Below are 26,871 nucleotides of genomic sequence, written 5' to 3'. Positions count from 1 at the left end.
TAAAGAAAGTATGGGCCAGGCATGGTGGCTCACGCCTGTAATCCCAGCACTTTGGGAGGCCGAGGTAGGCGGATCACAAGGTCAGGAGATCGAGACCATCCTGGCTAACATAGTGAAACCCCGTCTCTACTAAAAGTACAAAAAAAAAAAAAAAAATTAGCTGGGCGTGGTGGCAGGCGCCCGTAGTCCCAGCTACTCAGGAGGCTGAGGCAGGAGAATGGCGTGAGCCCAGCAAGCGGAGCTTGCAGTGAGCTGAGATCACGCCACTGCACTCCAGCCTGGGCGACAGAGCAGGACTCTGTCTCAAAAAAAAAAAAAAAAGAAAGAAAGTATGCTAGACAGTAATAAGTGTTAAGGAGACAAGCAGGAGGGGGTGGGAAATTGAAGACCAATTTCAGGGAAGGCCTCGTTGAGGAGGTGATGTGGGAGCAAAGGCTTGATGGAAGTGAGAGGGTGCCGTGAGAAAATTCAAGGAAGAGAGCCGTCCCAGGCAGAGGGAACAGCAAGTGCAAAGCTCCTGAGGGAGAAGAGTGCCTCGTTTAATTCACGGACAAGGGGCTAGATTTGGCTGAAGCAGAGTGAAGTGCGGGGAGGAGGGGTGAGGTCAGAGAGTCGGGGCACTGGGGACACATCAGGCAGGGCCCCATTGGGTAAGGACCTTGGAATGTACTTACACTAAGTGAGATGGGGATGCCCCGATGAGCAGGTTTCCAGCTGTGTTTTGAATACCCCTAAGGGATGGAACACTCACTACCTCAGAGGTGAAGGAGTCCTAATCTGGAGTGGCCAGGAGGGCCCTGTGCTGGACCAGTCCCTAGAATGTGATGGAGGTGGTGGCCCGAGGCCCCGGAGTGAGGCCACACAGCCCTGGGGCTGGTGGGGGCTATTGTTCCCGATGGGAGCCCCTCCTCTGCCCGCCTTACCTTCTTGTCCAGCCTCCTGCCCGCCAGGCTTAGTGTGATGACGCGGTTGTCGGATAGCTCCTGGGCAGCGATCTGTAAGACCAGGGACATGAGGGGCTCCTCAGACTCCCCCAGCCTCCTGCCAGGCAGGATGGCACAGGGTGCCCCAGGAGCAATCCTCCAGGACTAGGAGGGGGAAGGGAGGGGCAGTGCCAGGTGACCTTGGACAAATCTCTTGTCTTCCCCACACCTCAGTTTCTGTCTTCCAGAAAATGCAGGAAATAACCTATCTGGAGATGAGGAGTCAGGAAGTGGATCTACGCAAATCCGCAGGGCCCATGGTGGGCAGAGATGAAGCAGGGACCAGACACCGGGGGTGGTCTTGAGTCCCAGGGAGGAGGTTCTGGCCTAGAGAGCAGCATGACCGGCCTCCTCCTGCCCCTGCTGCAGCCACAGAGAGCACAGCTTCCTCAGAACACCAAGGTGTCAGCATCACAGCCACCTCATTGTGCAGCTAGGAAAACTGAGTCCCAGGGGAGAAACTGAGTCCCATCAGTTCACGCTGGTCATCTGTCCTCCATGCATTCCCCATCAGCTATGGTCCCCTGACCCCAGCCCAGCCAGTGATGGCTTGGCTGGGCGACTTCGAGACTGCTGAGGCCCTCTCTCGGCCTCTCTCCCTCCCCTGCTGCCCACAGCAACACAAGTGGGCTGGGGCCTCTCGCTGGGGCCTCCTCTCCTCTCCTGCCTCTAGGATGGCCTCACCCAGTGCAAGGCATCCGGCCCTCTGGACCCACAGAGGCCAGCCACATTGCCCGTTCTCCCCTGCCGTCCTCCCACTGGGACTTGCTCAACAACCCTATAGGGTAGGTCCTATTATCACCCCCATTTCCCAGGGGAGGGGATGGAGGCCTAGAGTGGAACTGCCAGAAATGCTGGGGGTGATGGCATACCCGGCTGAGTGGGGTCTGTCTGAGATGGCTTCTAGGTGGAAGCTGCCTTGTGAAGGCATTCATTCATTCATTCATTCATTCATTCATTCATTCATTTATTCATTCAGAGATGAGGTTTCACTCTCTTGCCCAGGCTGGAGGGCAGTAGCATGATCATAACTCACTGCAGCCTCAAACTCCTGGCCTTAAGGGATTCTCCTGCTTTAGCCTTCCAAGTAGTAGTACTACAGGTGCAAGCCATGCACCTGGCCTGTAAAGGCATTTAAATGGGGCAGTTAGGAACCAAGAGGTGGGGGGAGGTTGTCTGGGGGGAGGTTGTTTGGGAGGTGGCGATCCATGGGGCAGGAACAGAGTAAGAGCCTGAGGTATGTTCAGGATATGCTAAGAATTCAGTTTGCTTTGAACGCAGGGCATTTAAGTGAAGGAGATTAAAAAAACACCAAGGCAGGAGAGCCAGGCAGGGTCTGAGGGGTCCTTCACAGCCTTGAACAGAAGGGTTGGTCAGGCAGTGGGGAGCCATGTGAGGTTCCAGGACAGGGGAGTAACACACGGGAACACACAAAGGCATGGCTTCTCCCTCCAGCCTGGTCGGCTCCCCAGGCATCACGTGGGCTCAGAAGCCAGCCAGACAACCAGGGGATGATCTCGCCAGCTCAGCTGCCCGAGGGAACTTCCTCTCTGGGCCTCAGGGGTGGCCCTGGCTTCTGGTAGTCTTTGAGGACCAAGGAGCTCATCCCGGCGAAGGACCTGCGCATCGCCGGAGGAATTACAGCGCATCGCAGGAGTCGTTGCGCATTGCAGGAATCATTGCGCGTTGCAGCCACAAGCAGGGCACTGATGGGCAAGGCACTTCTGAACGACCCCCAGGGGAGGGCAGACAGGGGCCAGTGCAGGGAGGGGGCTGCTGGCAGGGCTCTGGAGGCCTCCCCAGCTTGTCAGCCCCCAGTGCATCATTTGTGGAGCCAGCAGCCGGTTGCTAAGAGACCTGTTGCTAAGTTGTAAGTTGGGCCTTTTTACTCCAAACAAAGCTGGTGATTATCTGCCAGGGAAGCGGCCCATTGATGGGGGAGGGTGTGGGATGGGGGTGGAGGGGGTGCGGAGAGCCGGGAGGGGACTGGTACCGTAATCAAGCCCTTCCCCGCAGGCTTGTCATTCAGCAGCAGCAGAGGCCTAGTGATCTTCTTGCTGGAGACGATCTAGGGGAGAGAGGAGAAAGGGCGCTCAGTGAGGAAGTGGGGGAAGCCCGGGGAGGAAAAATCCTCCACCCGCACTGCTTGTTAGGGCTGCACCCCGCCCTGGCTGGCTGGTGACCTGCCTGAGCGTCACCATCACCCTGGGAGGTAGACAGCAGCCAATCTGGGCAGTGAGGAGCCTGAGGCCCAGAGAGGGTAAGAGACCTGCCTGAGGTCTCCTGCTGCAGTTGGACTCCCACTGCTTGGTTTGCCCCTAGGAAAATGCATTTTGGAGACAACTGTGGGAGGTTAACCCCCTAACTCCCTCCTCCAGAGGCATTCCACAGACCCCACCTGCCTCAGGATATGATCTCTGATGGATAGAGTCAAGCTCTGATTCTATGTATTTTCCTTTCGAGACAGGTCTCGATCACGGCTCACTGCAGCCTCAACCTCCTGGGCTCAAGCGATCCTCCCACCTCAGCCTCCTGGGTAGCTGGGACTACAGGCATGCACCACCATGCCTGGCTTTTTTTTTTTTTTTTTTTTTTTTTTTTTTTTTTTTTTGGTAGAGACAAGGGCTCGTTATGTTGCCCAGGCTGGTCTTGAACTCCAGGCTCAAGCGATCTCCCCGCCTTGGCCTCCCAAAGTGCTGGGATTACAGGCATGAGCTATAGAGCCCGGCCAATTCTTTCTATGTATTTTTATTGGTTTGAATAGGTAATACACTCACGTAGGGTGCAATAATCAAAACAACATAGAGAGGAAAAGTGGGCCACATTGAAAAGTCACCCTCCCACCTGTGTCTGCCTACTGCACTCAGAGGCCAGCATGGTTCGTGCTTCCTGGGTGCAGTGTGAGCGTCGTCCTGTGCAGTGGGGAGCACACATCAGTATGATCTACTCCTGCTCCTGCGGGGCTAGTTCTTCTCCCCAGATCCATGCACCTGCTCTGTGCCCTGGGGACTGTGCCACCTGGCTCTTTTGCCCTCTGGCTTTCAGAGGTTCAGCCAGTTGGGGGGATGGGCAGGAGATGGGAGAGCAGGTGGCGTGAGAGGTGGGGGCCCCCGTTTGATGGGAGCTTCTTCATTACTCTGTCTTCTGCCTCGGTTGCAGTCTAGAGGCCCCCCTCTATGGGCCACAGGTCTCACCAGGCCCTGGCAATGCCACTTCCTCACCCTGCCTTCCTTCCAAGTGAAGGTGGTCAGCTTTCCTCTGGGGCCAAGCCCTGACTGGTTTCCCCATCCCTTGTCAGTTCCCTGCCCTGTCCGCAAGCCCTTAAGCTCTCTTCTCAGTTACACCACAGGGTAGGGACCCTGACTACTGTACCCTGCCTCTTACGCAAAAAGTAGACATCACAACCACGGCAGTCCCTTGCTTTCTGCATGGTCACCATCTCCTGGAAGGCCCCAGGCATTTCAGTCTCCACTAGGACCCCTCAAAGCATTTTCCATTTCATTCCCTCATCAACCGTGTAGGCTGGGCAGAGCAGTCATCATAATCCCCAAGGAAAATGTGGGGAAACTGAGGCCCAGAGGGGGGAATGGGAGCTTATCCAAGGGCATACAGCCATAAGGAATGATTGAGACTTGTGTCAGGGGCGCCTAGCCCCGCTTGCTCCCGGCCTCCAGGAGCTTACCAAGGACTGAGGTGGATGGGGAAGTGTGGCCCAGAGAGGGAAAGGAAGTTTCTCAAGGTCACACAGTGAGTCTGCCACAAGCAGGACTACTGTGGGTGTCTTGGTTGCTGGTCAGATGCTCCTACCCCAGGAGGTCAAGACCACACCTGATTACATCTAACAATCAGAATCCCTGGCCACCTGGGGCCCCAGATCCTGAGAGGCATTCTGTTTGGCTGCCCCTCCAGATGGGAACTCTTCAGCCCAGCCTCGAACCCGCCAAGCCTGTTCCCCACTCTGCATCTGTACTTTGGGACCCACCCAGGAAGATGGGGCTAGGGAAAGATAGCACGAGAAGAGACTTTCTGAGGGGTTGCCCAGTCTTTGGGCCCCTGCTCCCATCCAGGAGGGCCCAGCTCACCGTGCCCAGGCTGCAGGAGAACTGGCCCAGGAAGTCATGCTCGTCCAGCTGCATACTGGACTTGTCCTGGTCAAAGAGCGCGAACTTGAGCTTCTGTACCTCCTCGAAGTGGTAGTCAAGCACAAACTTCTTGGAGAAGGCAGGGTTGAGGTTGTTGATCGCGGTTTCTGTCCTGTCGTACTAGCAGAGGGGCAGGAAAATGGAAGTCAGAGTCAAGGCAGCTGGTCCAAGACCTCGCAGGCTGCTGGAAATCATTCTGCTAACTTGTACAATGCCTGCTCTGTGCCAGGCACTTGTGGTCATCGTCAGTGACTCACTATCCCCAGCTCACAGACAAGGACGCTGAAGCACAGAGAGGTTAAGTGACTTCCCCAAGGCTGGACAGCTTGTGGAGCAGGGCCGAGATTCGAAACTGAGGTCCGACTCTACTACCCACACTCTTAATTCTTCGGCCCTGGCTCCCTACCCAGGTGCCAGGGTAAGAGCTCGGGCCCTGTCCCTGCCTGGGTAAGAGATGGAGGACAAGGCACTTTCCCCGTCTGGGCCTCCGTTTCCATCTCTGTAAAGGGAAAGGATTTGACTACTTGTGGTTTTCACTTTTTATTTTGGGAAAACCCTTTTTCAAACCACATTTTACATGGAAACTGAGAGAGGAAACAGAAAGAAGGGAGGATTATTGGGGGAAGGTGGGGTCAGGGACTCCCCACGGGAGCACGGGGAGATGTTTGTATCTTGTATAGAATCCTGACACTGTGCAGCCCTACACCCCACCTACCGTGGATACCAAAGCCTGGCTGAGGACAGGGCCTTGTATTGTGGGTCAGTGGTGGCACTGGGACAGGAAACCCGCCTCCTGGCCTCTGGACGCTGAGGCCCCAAACCGCGGAGTCTGGGTGACAGTCTATTTTGGGGCCCAGGCTGTGTTGACTTTTCCTCCCACCCATTCCATTTCCAAGGGCTGGAGCAGCAGGGACTGAGGAGGTCTTGGCCCTGGGCTATTTTTAGCCAGGGTGGCTGGCCTGGGTGGGGGCAGAGGTTGTCAGGGAGGGTGGGGGGGTGTGCCATGAGTCAGGGGGATACCACTCCCTGGGCGCACTCAGGGGTTCTAGAGACCTGGTGGAAGGGAACTGTGCCCCCAGACATGCCTCTCACAGGCCTGGGGCTCCCCTAGGAGTCCTCAGCTGGCCCCATGTCCCACCTCCCACTTCCAGTTGTACCATCAACACGCTGGGTGACACAAAAAAGTCCCTACCCACTCTGGGGCCCCTGTTTCCCCCTCTGTAAAGTGGGTCAACAATCCCACACTGTTTTCTTGGCATCACAAGAAGGAGCCAACATTCATGGGAACTCTTTGTAAACCACAGTAGGTTCAGGTGAACCCCCACCATGGCCTAGTTAAATATCCATTAAAAAATACACACATATTTTGGGAAATATACATGCATATAAAGCCATCTGGAAGGCTGGATACCAAACTGTTAACAGTGGTTCTCTATGACAGGTGGGTTCCTAACAATTTTGATTTTCTCCTTTAGGTTTATCTGGATTCTCTACATTTACTCCAATAGTTTCCTTTTGCAAAAGCAAAGCAAGTTTTAAAACCTGAAGGTCTAAACAGCTTAGGTTTCTCAACATCCTTCCTCAAGCTGCAACTCTTTCCAACCTTCAAGCCAAAGTCTTCCAGCTCAGAAGTCCTTGCCTGGGGCACCATTAATATCCCCAGATCTGGGGCCTTCCAAGGGAGTCAGCAGAAAAAAATATATAATAATTTCACAGATGAGGAGTCAGGTTCAGAAAGGGACAGCAACTTGCTTAAGGCCACACAGCAGGGAGTAGCATCACTGGGCCTTGGACCAGCTCCCAAAGCCTGAGCTCACTGTTTCTCTGTTTCTTACTGACCATGTGTTCATTTAGAAATAATACAGAAAGGTTATTTAAAAGCGGAAGCAAACATTTCATAAAACTATAAAATTTTAACTATATATAACAATTTATAACAAGATGGGGCGCGGTGGTTCATGCCTGTAATCCCAGCACTTTGGGAAGCTGAGGCAGGTGGATTGCTTGAGGTCAGGAGTTCAGGACCAGCCTCGCCAACATGGCGAAACCCCATGTCTCTACTAAAAATACAAAAATTAGCCGGGCGTGGTGGTGCACACCTGTAGCCCTAGCTACTCAGGAGGCTGAGGCAGGAGAATTGCTTGAGCCTGGGAGGCAGAGGTTGCAGTGAGCTGAGATCTCACCACTGCACTCCAGCCTGGGGGACAGAGAGATTCTGTCTCAAAAAAAAAAAAAAGATATCAAATAATCAGTATAAATTATATAATTATAAATATAAATCTATGGATTTTAATTGTAATAATTTAAACACAAAGTAATATTTTAAATATATTTAAAATACAATTTCATTTTAAGAGTAACAATTTACCAAGTAATCCCCTGCCACCAGCCCACACTCCAACTACTTCTATCAGAGTTTCTGGATCCCAGTCCTGGGAGACTCCCCCTCCCCAGCAGCCTAGCCACCCCCTTACCCACCGCAGACACACGGAAGAGCCTCACCTCGATCCATCTGCCATTGTTCTCTGTAAAGAGGACACAGAAGGGGTCGGACTTGGAGGTAACATCCCGGTCCAGTAGGCTCTGGCCACTCACTGACAGCTCCACCTTGCACACGCAATACTGGGGGCCCATGGGGGCTGCCCCCGCTGCTGGGGCACCCCCACTGGGTATGTGGGCCATGGGAGCTGGTGGCGGTGGCAGGAGTTCCTGGCAGTCTAGGGGAACAGGAGTGAGCGTCAGAGAGTGGACAGACACCTGCAATGCTGCCCCACCATAGGGAGGCATTACCGCCTGGCCTTTAAGAGGTGAGTGGAGAGATGGAAGGCAAATTGAGGCGGGTTGTCAAATAACATGGGCAAAGGTTTGGAGAAAGAAGAATGCAAGGAAATGCATGAAAAGGGAGTCTCAGCTGAGCGCAGTGGCTCATGCCTATCATCTCAGCACTTGGGGAGGTCAAGTGCCTGGAAGCCCGGAGTTCAAGACCAGCGTGGCAACAAGGAGGATCCTATCTCTGCAAAAAATATTAAAAAATCAGCCAGACATGGTGGTGCGTGCCTGTGGTCCCAGCTACTTGGGAGGCTGAGGCAGGAGGATTGCTTGAGGCCAGTAGTTCAAGGTTGCAGTGAGCCGTGATTGCGTGTCACTGCGCTCCAGCCTAGGCGACAGAATGATACCATCTCAAAAAAAAACAAAAAGAAAGAAAAAAGAGTCTCTGTCTCCGGTAGGTGTGTTAAATTTGTCTTTGAAGTTTTTCTCTGCTGTGGTCAGTCTTCACCTGTAAGGATGCACAGCTCCTTGTGTGCTGCCCAGTCACATGAGCAACAAATCACAGTGGACATGGGTGTCTCAGATACTAATCGTGCCAGGAAAACCTGGGCTTCTCCTGAGCAACTAGCATGTTGGCATCTTGTGGCCACAGTGGAGCTGACAACTGCTCAGGCTTCTCTCCTTCCTACTTTGGCCACTAGGAAGCTCGCTTCTGGTAAACGTCAGAGGTATTTAAACCAGAGCAACTCCATCTTGAATAGGAGCTGGGTAAAATAAGGCTGAAAGCTACTGGGCTGCATTCCCAGATGGTTAAGGCATCTGGGTCACGGGATGACATAGGAGGTCAGCACAAGATACAGGTCATAAAGACCTTGCTGATAAAACAGGCTGTAGTAAAGAAGCCGCCCAAAACCAAGACGGCCATGAGAGTGACCTCTGGTCGTCCTCGCTGCCACACTTCCACCAGCGCCATGACAGTTTACAAATGCCATGGCAGCATCAGGAAGTTCCCCTATATGGTCTAAAAAGGGGAGGCATGAATAATCTGCCACTTGTTTAGTATATCATGAAGAAATAACCATAAACATGGGCAACCAGCAGCCCTTGGGGCCGCTCTGTCTATGGAGTAGCCATTCTTTTATTCCTTTACTTTCTTTTTTTGTTTTTGTTTTTGAGACGGAGTCTGGCTCTGTCACCCAGGCTGAAGTGCAGTGGCATGATGTCAGCTCACTGCAACCTCCGCCTCCTGGGTTCAAGCAATTCTTCTACCTCAGCCTCCCGAGTAGCTCAGACTACAGGCACCCACGACCACGCAAGGGTAATTTTTGTATTTTTAGTAGAGACGAGGTTCACCACTTTGACCAGGCTGGTCTCAAACTCCCGACCTCAGGTGATCCACCCGCCTGGGTCTCCCAAAAGTGCCGGGATTACAGGCATAAGCCACCGCGCCCGGCTATTCCTTTACTTTCTTAATAAACTTGCTTTCACTTTATGGACTCGTCCTGAATTCCTTCTTGCACAAGAGCCAAGAACCCTCTCTTGGGGTCTGGATCGGGACCCCTTTCCTGTAACAGTAACATTAAAAATTCACCCTTGTTCATTGTCTATCACCTTCACCCTGTATCTCTAGCTCATACACAATGACTGGTGCACAGGAAGCATCCAGTATATACTTGCTGAATGAAAAAAGGATGAGTGTATAAATGAATGAATGGACAAACCCTCCATATGCCTCAGATCCTGCCAGCATTGGTCCTTATCATCAACACACAATTTACCCTTTCACTCATATACAATTTCCCAAAATTCTGCGCCCTGGGCCTCCAGTATCCTCCTCCAGTCAAGGTTAATTACTGACATGTGATCAGTCGAAGGAGTTCTGTTTTCCTTTGAGTGTAAGGTGTTAGTGAGACTGGAGCAACCCATCTCAAGGGGTGGAGGGGGACCTAGGTCACACCCATCACAGGCCCAGCAGACAAGTCCTCTGGCTTTCTCTGCCTCAGTTTCCCATCTGCCCACGAGACATCAGGACACAGCCCTTTGAGCCTCCTATGGTCAGGTCTCACTTCCACTAGCACGTGTGCATTTAACACTGGCTCCGTCATCCCAGTGGTTGAACCTAGCCCCTAAACACTTACCCAACAATGGCCAGGTTCCAACTCCCTGACTAATAATTTGTCCTCCTGCGGCTAAGTGGTTTACTGACCCTGCACTTCTCCAGTGGAGGGAGGCAAGTGGGGTGGTGGGTGGGCCCCCTCTGGGAACACAAATCCAAGTCACTGTGCTTGTGAGCACTAACTAAGCATGTCACCTGCACAATGTCGCTAATTTTCATTCAGTCTTATGAGGCAAGTATAGTAATATCACCCTTATTTTCCAGAGGAGGAAACTGAGGCTTTCATTCACTCTAGAGGGTATACTGAGCATCTATTAGGTCCCAAGAACTGTCCCAGTGCTGGGAATGCTACAATAAGAAGACTGCTCTTGGCCGGGCTTGGTGGCTCATGCCTGTAATCCCAGCACTTTGGGAGGCCCAGGCAGGTGGATCACTTGAGGTCAGGAGTTCAAGACCAGCCTGGCCAACATGGTGAAACCCCATCTCTACTAAAAGTACAAAAATTAGCCAGCATGGTGGCGTGCACCTGTAGTCCCAGCTACTCGGGAGGCTGAGGCAGGAGAATCGCTTGAACCCAGGAGGTGGAGGTTGCTGTGAGCTGAGATCGCGCCCCTGCACTCCAGCCTGGGCAACAGAGCAAGACACTGTCTCAAAAAAAAAAAAAAAAAAAGATTGCTCTGTCTTAGCTGCTGCAGGGCTCACAGTCCAGTCTGGCAGGAACACAATGAGGGAGCAGGGAGAGTGGCCAGGACCTGCAGGAGCTGTGGGCTCTGATAGGGTGTCTGAGTTTCATTCTGAGAGCAATGGGAAGTCTTAGAAGCAGAGAACTGACATGATCTGATTTGTGTTTTTAAAAGCTTACTCGGCCCCTTGTGGGGAGAAGGGGTTGTCAAGCTAAGGAGAGGTAGCAGAGAGACCAGTGAGGAGGCAGCTGCTGTCCTCCAGGCAGGAAGGATCAAGCCACCGTCACTATGCTGGGTCCACTCCTCCTCTCTTTCACCCAGGCCATGGCGCACTCTGGAGCGCCAGCCTCTTGCTGGGCAGATGCAGTCCCCTGCAAGCCCCGGTCTGCAGGAGGCCAGGGTGAGAGTGGGGCTGGCAGCGGAGACCTCCCAGCTTCCCCTCCAGATCCAGTGCTCCCCGGACATGCCTGGCAGGGGAAAAATCTGGACAACGATGAAGCTGGTCCTCAGCCCCCTCCCTCCCAGCCTTTGTTCCTAGAACCTTGTTATAATCACACGAGCTCAGAGCATCAGGACAGCACTACAATTTGCCTGCAGGATTTATTCTTGTCGTGTAAAAATCAGTTTCCACTGGAGGAGCTGGAGAACTGCGTTCACTCTTACTGTGTGCAGCTGGGCAGCTGTGCCAAGTGGGGGTGGGGTGGGGAAGGGGGCAGACAGGGATGTCCAAAACCTTGCTGTGTGGCTGAGAGCGCCTGCCCATGCCTGCAGGACAATTGCCCCCATTTTAGAGATGAGGAAACTGAGGCCCAGAGAGTAAAAGTCCCTTGCTTGAGGTTACAGGGCCAGGAAAAGGGAGAGACAGGGTGTGAATCAGTTCTCCCAGGCCAATGCTTGGCCTTTTGCCAGGGTGGGGAGATTGCTGAACATTGTGGGACCTAGGCAGGGACAGCCAGGACATCAGCCAGGCCAGGGGAGCCTGAGGCTAAGCAGGCAGGTTGTGATCAGGGCTGGGGAAGCCAAGGGCATTCCCCCATTTGAACACACACCCAGGATGGGCCCCAGAGTATCCAAGTTCACCAGTTCCTCTGGGTCACCCAGTCCACACCCCTGCATCTCCCACCATTGCTGGAGAGGTGGATTCTAGCTCACCTACCCCCTCCTCACTTCACAGGCCCCCTCTGTGACATGTTAGATGCCACCTGGGCCACCATCTCCTGCTGCCAAATCAGACACTTCTGTTCTCATCCTGAGGGTGTCAGGTACACACGCCCAGATTCACGTGCTTCCTTGTCCATTTACACACATGTGGTCACATATACACACACACACATACACATATGCACCCAGACTGACAAATACAATGACAGATGCTCATATGAACACTCTGGGGTCACCTCCTTCTGTCCCCATCACTACCCTACCCCCATCCCCCTGCCTCATCCGAGCCCCATTATCTTGCCTTGGTTATTATACCAGCCTCTTGCCTTTCCCTCCCTCCAGCCTGACTGAGGGTGTGGGCAGGAGGGACAGGTCATGGGGGCAGGGGGCGGTGGCTGGGCCAGGAGCCCCCAGCTCACTGCAACTCCACCTGGATCGGCTCAGGCCCTGGCTAGAGCGAGCGATGGGTGGGTGGGAAGGGAACTCCTCCCCAAGCCAGGGGCAGGTCCTCCCATCTCCAACTCACCCTCTGGCTGGAAGCTTCTGGATCCCCGAAACGGGGAGCACATGATGTCTGGAGTTGGGGCAGGCGGGGGGAAGAGTGGGTCCCTCTGCGCCAGCCCAGCAGCAGCCAGGCGTACTGGACCCTGAGGCCTGACGCAATGGAAAAAGAAACTACAGCTTAGGCTGGGCTGGGGGCCTCCTCCCCTCCTACCCCAGCAGGAGGGCAGGCAGGCAAGGTGTCATTAAGGGAGGGCTGGGCCTGCCATGCGCATCTGGGCACGATGGAAACACCCCTGGGGCAGCCCCCACCCCATAGGTAATTTGAGGTTTCAGGCTGGGGGATGGGATGGGGAGCCAGGGCCTGCTTAAAGCATGGTCCTGACTCCTGGCACAGATGGGCACAGCCCTTCTGGGGTGACCAGACCCCCCAGGCAAGGAGCTTGGAGAGGGGTTTATGAAACTAGTGGTCCCTTTTACAGACGGGCCAACTGACGCAAAGAGAGGACAGGGCTTGGGAATTCCCAGGCACTGATTCATTGGTTCATTCAACAAATACTCCCTGAGCACCCTGGGGCTATGCAGTTAGTGGTGGCTCACACCTGTCATCTCAGCACTTTGGGAGGCTGAGGTGGAAGAATGGCTTGGGCCCAGGAGTTTGGGGCTGCAGTGAGCTGTGATTGTGCCACTGCACTCCAACCTGGGCGACAGAGCAAAACCCTGTCTTAAAAGAAAAAAAAAAAAAACGGACACATAGGGTTCAGCCCCCACAGGGTCCACTGACCCCAGCGAGGAGGCATCTTGCCCTTAGGCAGAAGGACAGGCTTGGACACTGGTGCTGAGCCACAGGCCTAGAACATCATGGTTTCAGCCAGAAAACCAGGGATTCATCATCCTTAATCTCCTTTTATCTTCACCTCCTATATGCCACCAGTGCTGCTGATTTCACCTTCGAGCTGCATTCAGCATCCGTCCTCTCCCCACTTCCACTATGCCAGCCCAGCCAGGCTCCCATCGTCTCATGCTCAGACACACCCTGACCCATAACAGGTCTCTCTGATGCAAGCTCAGCTGCACTCTCTTTTCCACACCAGAGCCAGAGGGAGTCTTTAAACCTAGAAGTCAGATGCCACCATGGCTCTACCTGAAAGTCTTCCTGTGACCTCCTCATCCAGGTCACACAAACCCCAAATCGTGCCCAGGATGACAGGACCCTGCCTGACCTGTCCCCACTTCCTGCCACCCTCCGCCTCGCTCGCTTCCTTTGTCCCAGCTGCACTGGCCTCCCTTTGCTGTCAGACTCTCTCCTGCCGCAGGGCCTTAGCACTTGCTGTTCCTTTTTCCAGGAATGCCTTTCTTCACAGGAAAGGTCTTACTTGTCAGCTTAATATCACATCCTCAGAGGCCTTCCCTGATCACCCAGGCTGACGTAATCTGTCTCCGCTCCATGCTGCTTCCTTCACAGATCACTGCCATGTACAATCGTTTTACATATCTGTCTATATGCCTGTGTCTGTTTGTCTGCCCCGACCCTCAGGAGGACATCACCACTGTTTCCCCAGCACCTACGGCCATATCTGCATATGTGAGCACCTAATCAATGAGGGAGGTTGGGGCTCGCCAGGCAGGCTCCATCATCAGCAGCCCCAGAGCAATCATAGCCACCTCCCCCTGCACACATCACTTGAGAGAATCACAGGCAGCTTCTCAAACCCTGGGGTCTCAGAGGCCAGCAGGAGAGGGACTGTGTCCTACTTCACAGGGGTGGAAACTGAGGCCCAACAAGAGGCATTGGTTTTTTTAAGCCAGGGAAGGATGGTGACCAGGCCCAGAGCCAAGGCTGCCATCACTCCATCCTTCCCATCTTGGCTCTGCCATTTAACTGCTGTGTGACCTCTGGCAAGTTCCTTCAACTCCCTATGTCTCAGTTTCTCCCTCTGTAAAATGGGAACAAGAGTGCCTTCCAGCCGGGCGCAGTGGCTCACACCTGTGAGCCCAGCACTTTGGGAGGCCGAGGCAGGTGGGATCACCTGAGGTCAGGAGTTCGAGACCAGCCTGGCCAACATGGTGGAACCCCACCTCTACTAAAAATACAAAAATTAGCTGGGCGTGGTGGTGTGCGCCCGTAATCCCAGCTACTCGGGAAGCTGAGGCAGGAGAATTGCTTGAACACGGGAGGCGGAGGTTGCAATGAGCCTAGATCATACCACTGCACTCCAGCCTGGGTGACAGAGCAAGACTCCGTCTCAAAACAAAAACAAAAAACGACAACCAAAAAAGAGTGCTTTCCTAGGTGTTGTGAGGATTCAGTGAGGTAAAGCACTCGGAACAATAACAGGTAGCTTTTGCTATGATCAGTGATTCTTAATGGCTGTGAGGAGAAAGTAGCCCTGGCCCCACCACGATGTAGAACCCAGGAACCAGCTGTAGTGCAAAGGAGCTCACTGTCAGGGAGGAGCTGCCGGGAGGCTGGGTGGGGGGACCTCCAACTTAGAAATGGGTGGAGAGGAGGGGACAGTGAGAGAGGCAGGCACAGGGAAGCTGATGGCCCAGGAGGAGGCCTGGGAACCCCGAAGGGGAGAAGAGCTGCTGGATGGTGAAAGGCCGGCCTGAGGTGGCCAGGGAGGCAGCCCCCATTCCAGAGGCTGGTGGAGAGGAGGAGCTGGGACCACAGTGGGATGTCCTGTTGTAAATTCTATCGAGGGCACTGTTTGCTGTCAGAAAAGCACGTGCAACTTGATGTGTAAAAAAGGAAAAAACAGGCCAGCCGTGGCGGCCCACGCTTACGATCCTAACACCTTGGGAGGCTGAGGCGGGAGGACTGCTTGAGGCCAGGAGTTTGAGGCCAGCCTGGGGCAACACAGTGAGATCCTGTCTCTACAAAAATAAAAAATAAAAAAATTAGCCAGGTGCGGTGGTGCACACCTGTAGCTACTAGGGAGCCTGAGGCAGGAAAATTACTTGAGCCTGCAAGGTCAAGGCTGCAGTGAGCTGTGATTGTGCCACTGCACTCGAACCTGGGTGACAGAGTGAGATCCTGTCTCTAAAAACAAAAAAAGAAAGAAGGAAAAAAATAAATTCTCTGTTTTGCTGGTGGCAGTAACAAAGAAAGGGGCGTGGTTGCCTGGTCACGGTCAGTACCAGGCATTAGTTAGGAACCCATTCTGTGGGGTCTGAATCCCCAGCAATTCTTAATGTCTGGGGAGAGGGGAAAGTAGATAAAAAACTTGGGGGATGTATAAAGTTAACAGTTTACATAAAGGGGACGAGGTTAAAACTGATTGAGAGGGCCGGGCCTGGTGGCTCACACCTGTAATCCCAGCACTTGGGGAGGCTGAGGCGGGCGGATCATCTAAAGTCGGGAGCTCAAGACTAGCCTGGCCAACAAGGTGAAACCCCGTCTCTACTAAAAATACAAAAGTTAGCCAGGCATGGTGGTAGGTGCCTGTAATCCCAGCTACTTCGGAGGCTGAGGCAAGAGAATTGCTTGAACCTGGGAAGTGGAGGTTGCAGTGAGCTGAGATCGTGCCACTGCACTCCAGCCTGGGCAACACAGCGAGACCCTCTCTCAAAAAAAAAAAAAAAAAAAGAAAGAAAGAAAAACAAAAAACGGATTGAGAAACACGGCTCTAGGCTCTCCCTCCAGGCTGGTGGACACAGCACAGGGAAGCCCAGAGAGACCACGGTAGTGATGGGGGACTAGGGACTGAATTATGGGCTTGGATACACAACCCTCAAGGTCTTCGAGGTGGGGCCCACTCCTGGGTGCTGTGGCTTCTGGGACCCTCAGGGCCTCCAAGTCCTTCTGCACCCAGCATATCCTGTCAGTGGGGTCTTATCTCTGACAGCAGAGGCTCCTGAGGTGGCTCAGAGCTGTCACCACGTGTGGTTTTCAGATGGGTCACCTATGCATCTCTCTGGAGCCTGCTAGAAATGCAGCACCCAGCGGGCGCGGTGGCTCACGCCTGTCATCCCCGCACTTTGGGAGGCCGAGGCAGGTGGAACTCGAGCTCAGGAATTTGAGCCCAGCTGGGCAACATAGTGAGACCCTGTCTCTACAAAAAATGACAAAAAAAATTAGCTGGGCATGGTGGCATGTGCCTGTAGTCCCAGGTACTTGGGAGGCTGAGATGGGGGAATCACCTAAGCCTGGGAAGTCAAGGCTGCAGTGAGCCGTGATCGTGCCACTGCACTCCAGGCTGGGCAACAGAGTGAGACCCTGTCTCAAAAAAAAAAAAAAAAGAAAGAAAAAGAAACGCAGCACCCTGGGCCCACCCAGACCTGCTCTAGCAGAAGGCCTAGAGCGGCGCCCATAGGCCTGTGTTTTAACATGCTCTGCTGGTGGTTCTGATGTGGGCTAAGTACACACAAATCACAGGTTAGCTGAGTACGTGGGGCATCTTGTTCAAATACAGATTGTCATTCAGCAGGTCTGGGGAGGGGCCTAAAATTCTGTTTCTAACAAGCTACAGGTGATGCTGGGGCTGCCCCCTGGAACCACACTTTGAGGCACGAGGCTACAGATCAGAAGTTGCAATGTGGCCACCCCATGGCTGACCACACCCCAGGGATGGCTCTAGCATAGTTGGATTTGGCATAATGAGGCAGGTGTCACACTTGGTCTCCATACAAGCTCTACTGGCTTCACACACCGAGCTCCCAGCCAGGTCTCTGTAGACTTCTGAGTTTGCAACCTCTAGTCTGGATGAGAATGCTCTGTTAACCAGAACCCTCAGCTAACAAGACACCCATTCCCTACGGGCCCTGATGGCTGCTAAGTTTACTGAACTTTTGGGGGGTTGGAACGTATCTTGAATGCATTCAGGTCTAAATTGCCTCCTTCATCCCATTTCCCAGATGAGAAGATCCAGGAAGATAAATGGCAACCATATTAGTCCAGGTTTTCTGGAGAAACAGAACCAATAGGATATCTATCTATGCAGAGAGAGAAATGTATTTTAAAGAATTAGCTCATGTGATTGTCGGGGCTGGAAAGTCCAAAATCCGTAGGGCAAGCCAGAAGGCTGGAAACCCAGGCAGGGTTTCTATGCTGCAGTCTTGGGGCTGAATTCCGTCTTTGAGAAACCTTAGTCTTTGCCCTGAAGGCCTCTGATCAATTGAATGAGGGCCACACATAATGGAGGGTAAGCTGTTGGACTCAAAAGTCTACTGATTTAATGTTAATTGCATCTAAAAACTACCTTTATTTGACCAAACAACTGGTCACCAAAGCCTTGCCAAGTTGACACATAAAATTAACCATCATAGCAATCTTTAGTTCCTAGGAGATCTGTCATGGGGCAGGAAAACAGGGTGTTAGGGCAGGAGCTCTGGGCTAGCCCTTCTTAAGTGTGGGAGCTCAGAGAGCCCACCCCCACCCTGTCAACTGCAAGAGAAGGGTGAAGGTGGGTGTGGCCGTGCTGATGGAGAGATAACCATAGTAAAATGAGAATAATAATGCCTGTCCCAGGTCCTTGAAATTCTGTAGCTTCACAACATCCCCAAATGAGGTGTTATTATCAGCACTCCCATTCTCCAGGCGAGTAAACCAAGGCTAGGAGGTTGAATCACTTACCCACGTGGTTCTGGTCCTCTGGCTCCCAGCCCAATACCACTCTACCTATTGGGCCTCCACTAATGGGACTCTGGACAAGTCATTGGTCTTTCTGTGTCTCAGTTTAGTTTTCTCATCCAACTCATGGAAATTACAAAATGCTTGATGCACTGCAGATACTGGCTCAAAATGAGAAAAACCTCTCCATGGCTTCCAGCTGTTCTCAGGACAACATCCAGGTTCCCTGATGAGGCTCTCAAAGTCCTCTCCCTCACACCTTTGGCTCTAGCTCTGCTGTTTGCCACACAGTTTCAGCAAGTATTTTTCGTGCCTCCCTAATTCTGCATATGCTGTTCCATCGCCTGGAATGCCCTTCCCCCTTCTTCACTTAGTGATTTCTTTCTTCAAACTCAGCTCAGTAAAACCAAATGCAGCTGGGCACGGTGACTCATGCCCGTAATCCCAGCACTTTCGGAGGCTGAGGTGGGCGGATCACTTGAGGTCGGGAGTTCGAGACCCAGCCAACATTGTGAAACCCCATCCCCACTAAAAACACAAAAACTAGGCAGGGCGTGGTGGCTCACGCCTGCAATCCCCGCACTTTGAGAGGCCGAGGCAAGCAGATCACAAGGTCAAGAGATCGAGACCATCCCGGCTAGCATGGTAAAACCCCATCTCTACTAAAAATACAAAAATTAGCTGGGCGTGGTGTGCGCGCCTGTGGTCCCAGCTATTTGGGAGGCTGAGGCAGGAGAATCACTTGAATCCAGGAGGCAGATGTTGCAGTGAGCCGAGATCGCGCCACTGCACTCCAACCTGGCAACAGCAAAACTCCGTCTCAAAAAAAAAAAAAAAAAAATCAAAAATTAGCCGGGCATGGTGGCAGGTGCCTGTAATCCCAGCTACTCAGTAGGCTAAGGCAGGAGAATCACTTGAATGGGGGTGGGGTGCGGAGGTTGCAGCAAGCCAAGATCACGCCATTGCACTCCAGCCAGGGCGACAGAATGAAACTCTTGTCTTAAAAAAAAATGCACTATGCACCCATCCCCACCCCCAGGATTTTAAAAAGCTGACATTTTAAAAAGCTGACAATACCATGTGTTGGCAATAATGGGGAGCAACTGGAACACACACAGGTTGCCAGAGGGAGTGGAAATCGGTGCAACCACTTAGGAGAAACATTAGTGCCCAACGAAAACATTCACATATGTTCACCCAAAGATACACATACGAATGTTCATGGCAGTGCTAATCTGAATAATCCCAACTGGAACTCCCCACCCAAACCCCCATCATCGGAAGAAGGGAGACATAACTGGTGAATGAACACATAGCAGACCACATACAGCCAGCTTGAAGGAAGAACACGGGTAGCAATAACACGGATGGGTCTCACACATGCTGTGTGAAGGGGGCCAGAAAGAAAGGAGTATGTCATCCTATATGATTTCACTTAGGTGACCTTAAACATGGACAAAACAAATCTACGCTGCTGGAAGTCAGGATAGTGGCAGGACACGTGGACGAGTGTTACTGACCAGAAGGGGACACCGGGGACTTTGGTGCTGGTCGTGTCTGTTTCTGATCTGGGTTCTGGTGACCCAGATGTGTTGGTTTGTGAACAGTCATTGACTGGTCCATGTAGAATGTCTGCTCTATTTCATAGGCTACACTTCAATGTGGTAAAACAAAAAACAAAAAACACCAAAACCAACAATCCAGGGACTCCTCTACAAAGCCCTTCCTATTTCCCTGGTCCTTGAGAGGGAATCACAATATCAGCATACTGTAACCATTGGCTTAGAAGCGTCACCCTCACTGGAGCTTAAAGATGGAACCAAACCCTGTTTCCATCTCATTGCTGCCAATACCCAGAGGCACAGGATGGAAGCTCGACACAAGTTTGTTGAAAATGAGGAAGAGTGAAAAGGTGAGAGGAAGAACCATGACATCTTGGAATTGTAGAGGCCTGGGACTAGAGGTTCACAGAATTCCAGAATTTGGGAATTCTGGGATTTCGGAGTCATGAGTTCTTTGAGTCTCAGAGCTAAAAGACTTTAGAGTTTATCTGGCCCCACTTTCCAGCCACACAAGAACCCTGGCCACAGCCTGGCTGCCCCAACATCCTGCATCCTGGTTCTGGTGGGCAGGGTCCAGCCACAAGCCTTATTCTCTGGGGCCCTTGCCGCATGCCCATTGCTGCACCAGCTCCTGCCAGGCGACAGGCAGCCCCCGGGGAGCAGGCTGGCACTCCCAACCAGGTGGGGGCGGCACCTTGACACAAATCACTTCTCCACCGCGGCTATGGCACCGGCTGCTGTGCTCCAAAGACACCACACTCCAACAGGCAGCCAGGCCATTACGGGGATAAATATAGATGCAGACAGCATGGCGAGGAGGCTGCAGCAGGGGTTGGCCCTGAGGCCCCCCTGGGGATCCCCAGCTTCCACCAGACCACATTCACAGGGAGGTCATTCTCTGTAGCACCCGCTTAATCACTAAGCTCTGGCTCTTCGGAGAGGGGGCTTCCCTTGGGACCCCCCGACCCTCCCAGGCCCCAGGTTCAGCTCAGCCTGCACTGGAAGATTTGTGTCACTTACAGGGGCTGACCTAGCAGGCGGACAGGCAGCCTCCACTGTACTCCCTGTGAGTCTAGGGACTGGGTTCTGTCCTCTCCTGCCACTCCTCCCTCCTGGACCTCATCTCCTTCCCCTCTGGCCTCCCAGGAGGCTCCACGTGGGGATGGGCACAGAGTGCTCTGGCTCTCGGGAGACTCTGAGTACTTAGGGGACCTTGGGAGTGGGTCTGGCCAGGCTCAGAGGGCAGGGGACTCCCATGGAGGAGGGAATGGGGAAAGTTGTATGTCTGAGAGAAGGTGGATTTGCCTAGGACTGAAAGACTGGCGGCTGGGGAGGTGGAGGATGTGAGGTCCCCTGGGTGGGACATCACCTGCTGCCACTGCCTGCCCACCCAAGGGACTGAGGTGTGCTGGAGAAAGTCACCCATTCCCTATGCAACCTGGGCCATGTGTCCTAACCTCTCTAGCCTCAGTTTCTTCATACAGGAAATGGAGCTGCTGCTAACTAGAGCTGTCCCCACTACTTTCTTCATGATGTTCTTAACGCAGCAGTGAACAGCTTGTAAACTGAAGAGGGTTGTGCACAGATGTAATCCCTCTTTCACTTGTGACTTTGGGTCTCCACTTTCCAGGAGGACTTCCCTCACCATGCAGCCATCCATTTGGTCGTTCAACAGATGTTTCTTAAGCAGTTCCTCTGGACCAGGGACTTTGCTGTGTGCTGGAGGGGCAACCATGATCAAGACACACTCAGGCTCTGGGCATAGGAGTTTGGGATGGAGTTGGGGGGACAGAGAGCAAATGACAAGGGCAGGAAATCTCAGATAGTGGAAAATGTCATAAAGAGAATAAAGCAGGGTGAAGTGATTGTGATGGGGCAGTGTGGAGGAGGCCGCATTTGAGCTGGGATGTTAATAGACCAGAAGCCCCAGGAGAGCAAGGCATTGGTCTCTCTCATTCATGGCTGTATCCCAGCCATAGCTGGTGCCCAGCAGGTACTCAGTGAATATTTTTGAATGAATGAATGAATGGGCTCCTGAACCAAGCTAGGCATGTCCCCACCACAGGGCCTTTGCATGTGCTGTTTCCTCTACCTGTTTCCCAGCATGTGCAAAGGCCCTGTGGTATGGACATGCCTAGTGTGGTTCAGGAGCCCATTCTCCCTGCAACTCTACTGTATCCCTGCAGGCTTTTGTATCTTATCAGGAGCTGAGGATATCTGGCCTGCCTGATGTGCTCTGGCTGTCCCCTCTCTAAAACACAGGAAGGAGTATGCCCAACTCCCAGCAGACAACTCCTCCAATCCCTCTCTCCTCTGGTTGGACCCCAAGTTTTCTTTTTTTTTTTTTTCAGACACGGTCTCACTGTTTCACCCAGGTTGGAGTACAGTGGCACAATCATGGCTCACTGCAGCCTCGACCTCCTGGGCTCAAGCAATCCTCCCACCTCAGCCTCCCAAGTAGCTGGGACTACAGGCACGCACCACCACACCCAGCTAATTTTGTTTATTTTTTATGTTGGTAAAGACGGGTTTTTGCCATGTTGCCCAGGCTGGTCTTGAACTCCTGGGCTCAAGTGGTCTGCCTATCTTGGCCTCCCACAGTACTGGGATTACAGGTGTGAGTCACCACGCCCGGCCCTCCCATCAGTCTTTCAGAGACATGCCCAACCTGAGAAAAGAGTATTGTAAGAGTGCAGTGAATGCTGGGAGCTGAGCTACTGGGTTTCAAACTCTGGTTGGCCATGGGCTAGTTGAGCAGCACACACTGGATGGCTTAGATTCTCTCACAGTTCTGTAGGCTACAAGTTTGAAATCTAGCTGTCAGCAAAACCATGCTCCTTCCAGTACTCAGCATGGTAAGCCAGAGTTCCCTTCAGAGACTCAAGAGGGCAAGCTCATAATTCTCCCAGGATCCATCACTCAACATCACAGACTCATTTAACAGGAGGCTGCAAGGAGGGGCAGGTGCTGTCATTCCTCACACAAGGATTTACTGAGCACCTACAATGTGCCAGGCACTGTTCTCAGTGCTGGGACACGGCCCTAAACAAGACGGACACTGTTCGCTCTTGCCTTTTTGTGGATCTGACACCCTTTGGGGAGGGAAGCAGATAAGCTGGTGCACCAATGAGTAAAGAAGATAATTTTAAAAAGAGGCAAATGCCCCAAGAAAAATACAACCAGGAGATACAGCAGTGAGGAGGGATGGTGACACAATCTCACTACAGTCAGTCTCACTGCAGACCTCAGAGCAAGTGCGGCCAGGACAAGTAAAGAAATGTTCCACGGTCAGGCACAGTGGCTCATGCCTATAATCCCAGCACTTTGGGAGACCAAGGTGGGTGGATCACCTGAGGCCAGGAGTTCAATGCCAGCCTAACCAACATAGCAAAACCCCGTTTCTACTAGAAATACAAAAATTAGCTATATGCACGCCTGTGATCCCAGTTACTTAGGAGGCTAAGGCACAAGAATCGCCTGAACCTGGGAGGTGGAGGTTGCAGTGAGCTGAGATCGCACCAGTGCACTCCGGCCTGTGTGACAGAGCAAGATCCTGTCTCAAAAAATAAATAAATAAAAAATTAAAAAAGGAAGAAAGAAAGAAATATTCCAGGATATGGAACAGCAGTCTTCTTGACTCTGCCATGGGAGTGACAGCCGAGGTCCAGTGGCCCAATGAGGGCGGAAGACACTGGGATGGGAACCAGGAGGCACCTCTAACCTGGGCTCTGTCCTCAGGTACTGTGGGACCCCTATGTCCTCCCTTCTGGACAAGGAGGTGGGGAGACATGTGATTGTAGACTTTTCTAGCTGCTGCCTGCCAAGATCACAGGGTGACGTGGCATCCTGGCTCCCACAGTGCCCACACCACCGTGTCCGGCAGGGTTGTGGGAGACCCCACTTCCACTCTCTGAGGCCATATTCTGCAAGGCGGAAGGAGCTGGGTCCTCGAAGTGTTTTGCTCCTGATTCGGTAGCTCCAGTGCCATCTATGTATAAGGGTCAGGGGAGGGGAGAAGGACAGAGACCTCCATCAGGCTGGGGGCACCCTGACCCTGAGCTGAGGGCTTCTCAGATTGGGGACTGTGCCTGGCAATGATGCCTCCTGCTCTGACAGGAGGGAGGAAATTACTAGAGAATGCTCTTTTGTTTTCTGTTCACTCCTTAGAGCCCTGTGAGGCCAGCCAGATGTGGGGAAATGGGGACACCTGGATGAGATCTACCACCTCTCCTGGTCTTCTTTCACCCCAGGCCCCTGCGCCTAGAACAGCCCAGAAGTCCTGACAGGAGTGGGAGGAGCAAGCGGGCCTGAGACAATCCCACAAAGGATCCTGGATGCAGTCACCCACATCAGGCTTCTTAATATTCCCATGGATAATGACAATGACAGTTAACCAGGCACTCACCACGTACCAGTAAGTGCTGGCACCCGAGTCCTTGCAATCTAATTTAATCCTACCTTTGCAGAAATACACAATTACCTGAAAAGAATATAAAGGTGTATAGATATAGAAACTGAGGACTGGGAGGAGGACTGGATGGGGTCCAGTACTTACTGTTTTACAGACATAGAAACCGAGTCTCCATTCTCAGCCATCTTCTTCCCTTATGCCCCAGTTTTTAATTCTCATGACATTCCAGAGGGAGTGTCCGGTGGAACACCACCAGAGACACCACACTTGCCACTCATGAAGTGCTCCCTACTTGCAGAACGTCTGCTCCCTGTTCCCCAGTTCCAGCCTCCCAGCCGCCCTACTGTAAGCTGGATCATGTCACAGTTTGCCTCATTTTACAGACAGACAACCCCCGAGTCCAAGGGGTGACAAGGCACGCAAACAGGAAGTGACGGCCGCGAGACGAACCCAAGCGTCCACATCCGTCGTCCCTGGTTCTTTCCATGGAGAAACCTGCCTGGGTGACCCCTTCCAATCCAGCTGGCTGGGGCGGTCCTGGAGCTCACCCGGGCCTATGCCAGGGGGAATGCCATAAAACCACGCCTTCATGCTGTGTCCATTCTCCAGGAGGCAGGCCCTGGAACATTAGCCCATTTCACAGATGATGACCCAGAGGGCCACAGGGGCGGAGGGTCTGGGCCCAGTTCCCTGTTGGTCATAGGTGGGGTTCAGACCCAGAGGGCCACAGGGGCGGAGGGTCTGGGCCCAGTTCCCTGTTGGTCATAGGTGGGGTTCAGACCCAGAGGGCCACAGGGGCGGAGGGTCTGGGCCCAGTTCCCTGTTGGTCATAGGTGGGGTGCAGACCCAGATCGCCCAGGCCTCCCCATCAGGGCTGTCCACAGGCAGGCTGCAGCTGCCAGGGATTACAATCTGCGCACACCGCCTGTTTCCTGAAAACCATGGGCTCCCTGCAGTTCGGGCAGCTGTGGATGCCCAAGGGGCAGAAAAAGCCCCCCACCCTTTGATGACAGCACACACCTCTAAGGGAGCAAAAAACTAAGGTAGACAAAACAAAGGGCAGCTCAGATCATTCTTCCAGACCCCTTGTCCCTTCCCCCCATACATATGGGGCAGGGGATTCAGATGCAAGATGAACCCCCTATTAGCTACCAGAGCCAGCAGCATCTGTGACCTTGGGAAAATCACAACCCCCTTTGAAACAGCCCCTTCCCCATAGGAGAGCTTCTTGAACTGGGGGGGGGGGGACAAGGAGCGAGGCTGGGGGATGGGGTGGGAAGAGCAGGGAAGAGGGGAGTAAGACCCCTCTATTTTAAGAGGAGCATCGCTGTGAGAAACGGGGAATAAGAGAGGGCCTTGCTCGCCCCCTCTCTACATGCCCACCCCCACACCCCCTTTAAACACACAGGTGCCAGACAGCTTTTTCGCAAAAACTAGTTTGCAAACACACTCCGACTTCTGGGAAGCTGCCCAGCTCCACTCCCCCTCTGCGCTCCCAGTACCGGGGCTGGGAGCCGGCCCTTGGCAGTTGCCTTGGGCAGGGGGTGGGTGTTGAGGGGTGGGAGGAGAGCAGAGGGGCTCGGAGAGGAGCCCGCGCCCGCCAAGAGGCAGCGCGACCTCACGCCTTCAGCAGCTGCGGCAGCGGCTGGACTCCACCTCCCGTACGCCCTCCAAGCCCCTCGGGGCGGGTGGGAGGGTCCCCAAAGCAGCTGGGCTCGGACCCCCGAGGGCGCCCCCATTCCCCAGGGACCCCGCCCGCCCTTCCCCCGCAGTGCGGGCGCCGGCGGGGCGCCCCCGCGTGGCCGGGTCGGAGCTGAGTCACCAAAGCGCCGGTGTCCAGGTTCGCGCGGGCGGCGGGGGCTACAGCGCCGCAGACCCCCGAGGCGGAACCCGGCTTCCTTCGGACCAGCAGCTGGATCCGGGAGCCCAGCCCCAAGGCCGAAGTTGGGCACTCGCGCCAAGCTGCCCCGCCTGCCCGGGCCCCACTCACCGCGGGTCCCGCGGGCGCCACCGCCCTCACCGCACGGCTGCCGCTGCCCGCGCTCCGGGCCGCCCGGGCATCCCCGGGCGCTGCTCCTGCTTGGCCGGGCCCGCGGGCGCGGGACGGGCTCAGGGCGCTGCCCGCGCGGCCACGGCCCGCTCGCGTGCGCTCCCAGCCGCTCGGGGTCCGGTCCTCCTCCCGGGCCGGGCGGGCGGGCGGGCGGCGGCGGCGGCGGCGGCTCGGGCTCCTCCCTCCGGCCGAGGGGGGGAGTGGGGAGGGAAGTGGGAGGCGAGGCGGGAGCTTCCTGGAGGGGCGCGCGCTCTCCCACGGGAGGAGCGGGGGCGCTGTCCCGCCCGCAGTCAGCCGCTCCCAGCCCGCGCCCGGCGCGCCCCGGCACTCGGGGCGCCTGGCACCTAGGGGGCCCGAACGTTCGGGTCCCGAACGCGAGGATCCGAAGGTTCCAGGCTGGGACTCAGGTGGCTGAGGATCGGAACAACGCGGCTTCGCGCCCTCCCTAGGCCTGCTTTGCCCGAGCCTCTGGCACCTCTGAGTTCCGAGCGCTGTGCGCTCAGGGCGACCGACGCGGGAACAGAGGGGTGGCCTCAGCCCGGGCCTGCGGGGCCCCAGTGCCGCTTGGACCCCCAGCGCCTATGGGAGCGGGGCTGCGCCCTCGGGGCAACACCCAAGGCTGGGTTCTGGAATGTATTGGGCAGGATTAGGGCCGCAGTGTTTTCTTCCCTTGTTTTTTTTTTCAATAGCAAAAGAGCTCGGCATTTTCTTGCCGCCAGAGATTGGAAACATGACATATTTCTCTGACACAGACGATGAGATAAAGACGGATCCGAACGGGGCCTGGGGCTACTCATCCGTGCGGAAAATTAGGCGAGTCTTTAAGGCCTTGTAGCCCAGGCCTCCTTTTCCCTAGAAGAGGCACCAATTCTTAGGACACTTGTCTGTCGCTGGGCGCTCAAGCCGTTGGCCACTCCGCGG

At 54.1% G+C, this 26,871-nt stretch overlaps 1 protein-coding gene across 4 annotated transcripts in view; it reads right to left on the bottom strand.

Moving 5' to 3' along the window:
- Nucleotides 1-26,025, bottom strand: part of CPNE2 (copine 2) — a 55,816-nt gene extending 29,791 nt beyond the window's left edge. Inside the window, exons 1-6 of one of the 4 annotated variants that reach the window (XM_054533949.2) lie at nucleotides 25,891-25,967; nucleotides 8,057-8,138; nucleotides 7,628-7,842; nucleotides 5,066-5,245; nucleotides 2,977-3,051; nucleotides 924-995 (exon numbers count right to left, since the gene is read on the bottom strand). In XM_054533949.2, the coding sequence (XP_054389924.1) occupies nucleotides 924-995; nucleotides 2,977-3,051; nucleotides 5,066-5,245; nucleotides 7,628-7,842; nucleotides 8,057-8,063 (549 nt within the window). In that variant the 5' untranslated portion in view covers nucleotides 8,064-8,138; nucleotides 25,891-25,967. Of the gene's footprint in view, nucleotides 1-923; nucleotides 996-2,976; nucleotides 3,052-5,065; nucleotides 5,246-7,627; nucleotides 7,843-8,056; nucleotides 8,139-25,890 lie in introns of those variants that run through there. The other 3 variants (XM_002826458.6, XM_063717305.1, XM_009250755.3) reach the window with 3 other exon arrangements.
- Nucleotides 26,026-26,871: the final 846 nt, after the last annotated feature.

Source organism: Pongo abelii, chromosome 18, assembly GCF_028885655.2.
Source record: "Pongo abelii isolate AG06213 chromosome 18, NHGRI_mPonAbe1-v2.0_pri, whole genome shotgun sequence".
Taxonomy (NCBI): domain Eukaryota; kingdom Metazoa; phylum Chordata; class Mammalia; order Primates; family Hominidae; genus Pongo; species Pongo abelii.
The sequence above is the reverse complement of the archived record's forward strand: the minus strand, read 5'-3'. Positions and strand labels throughout refer to the sequence as shown.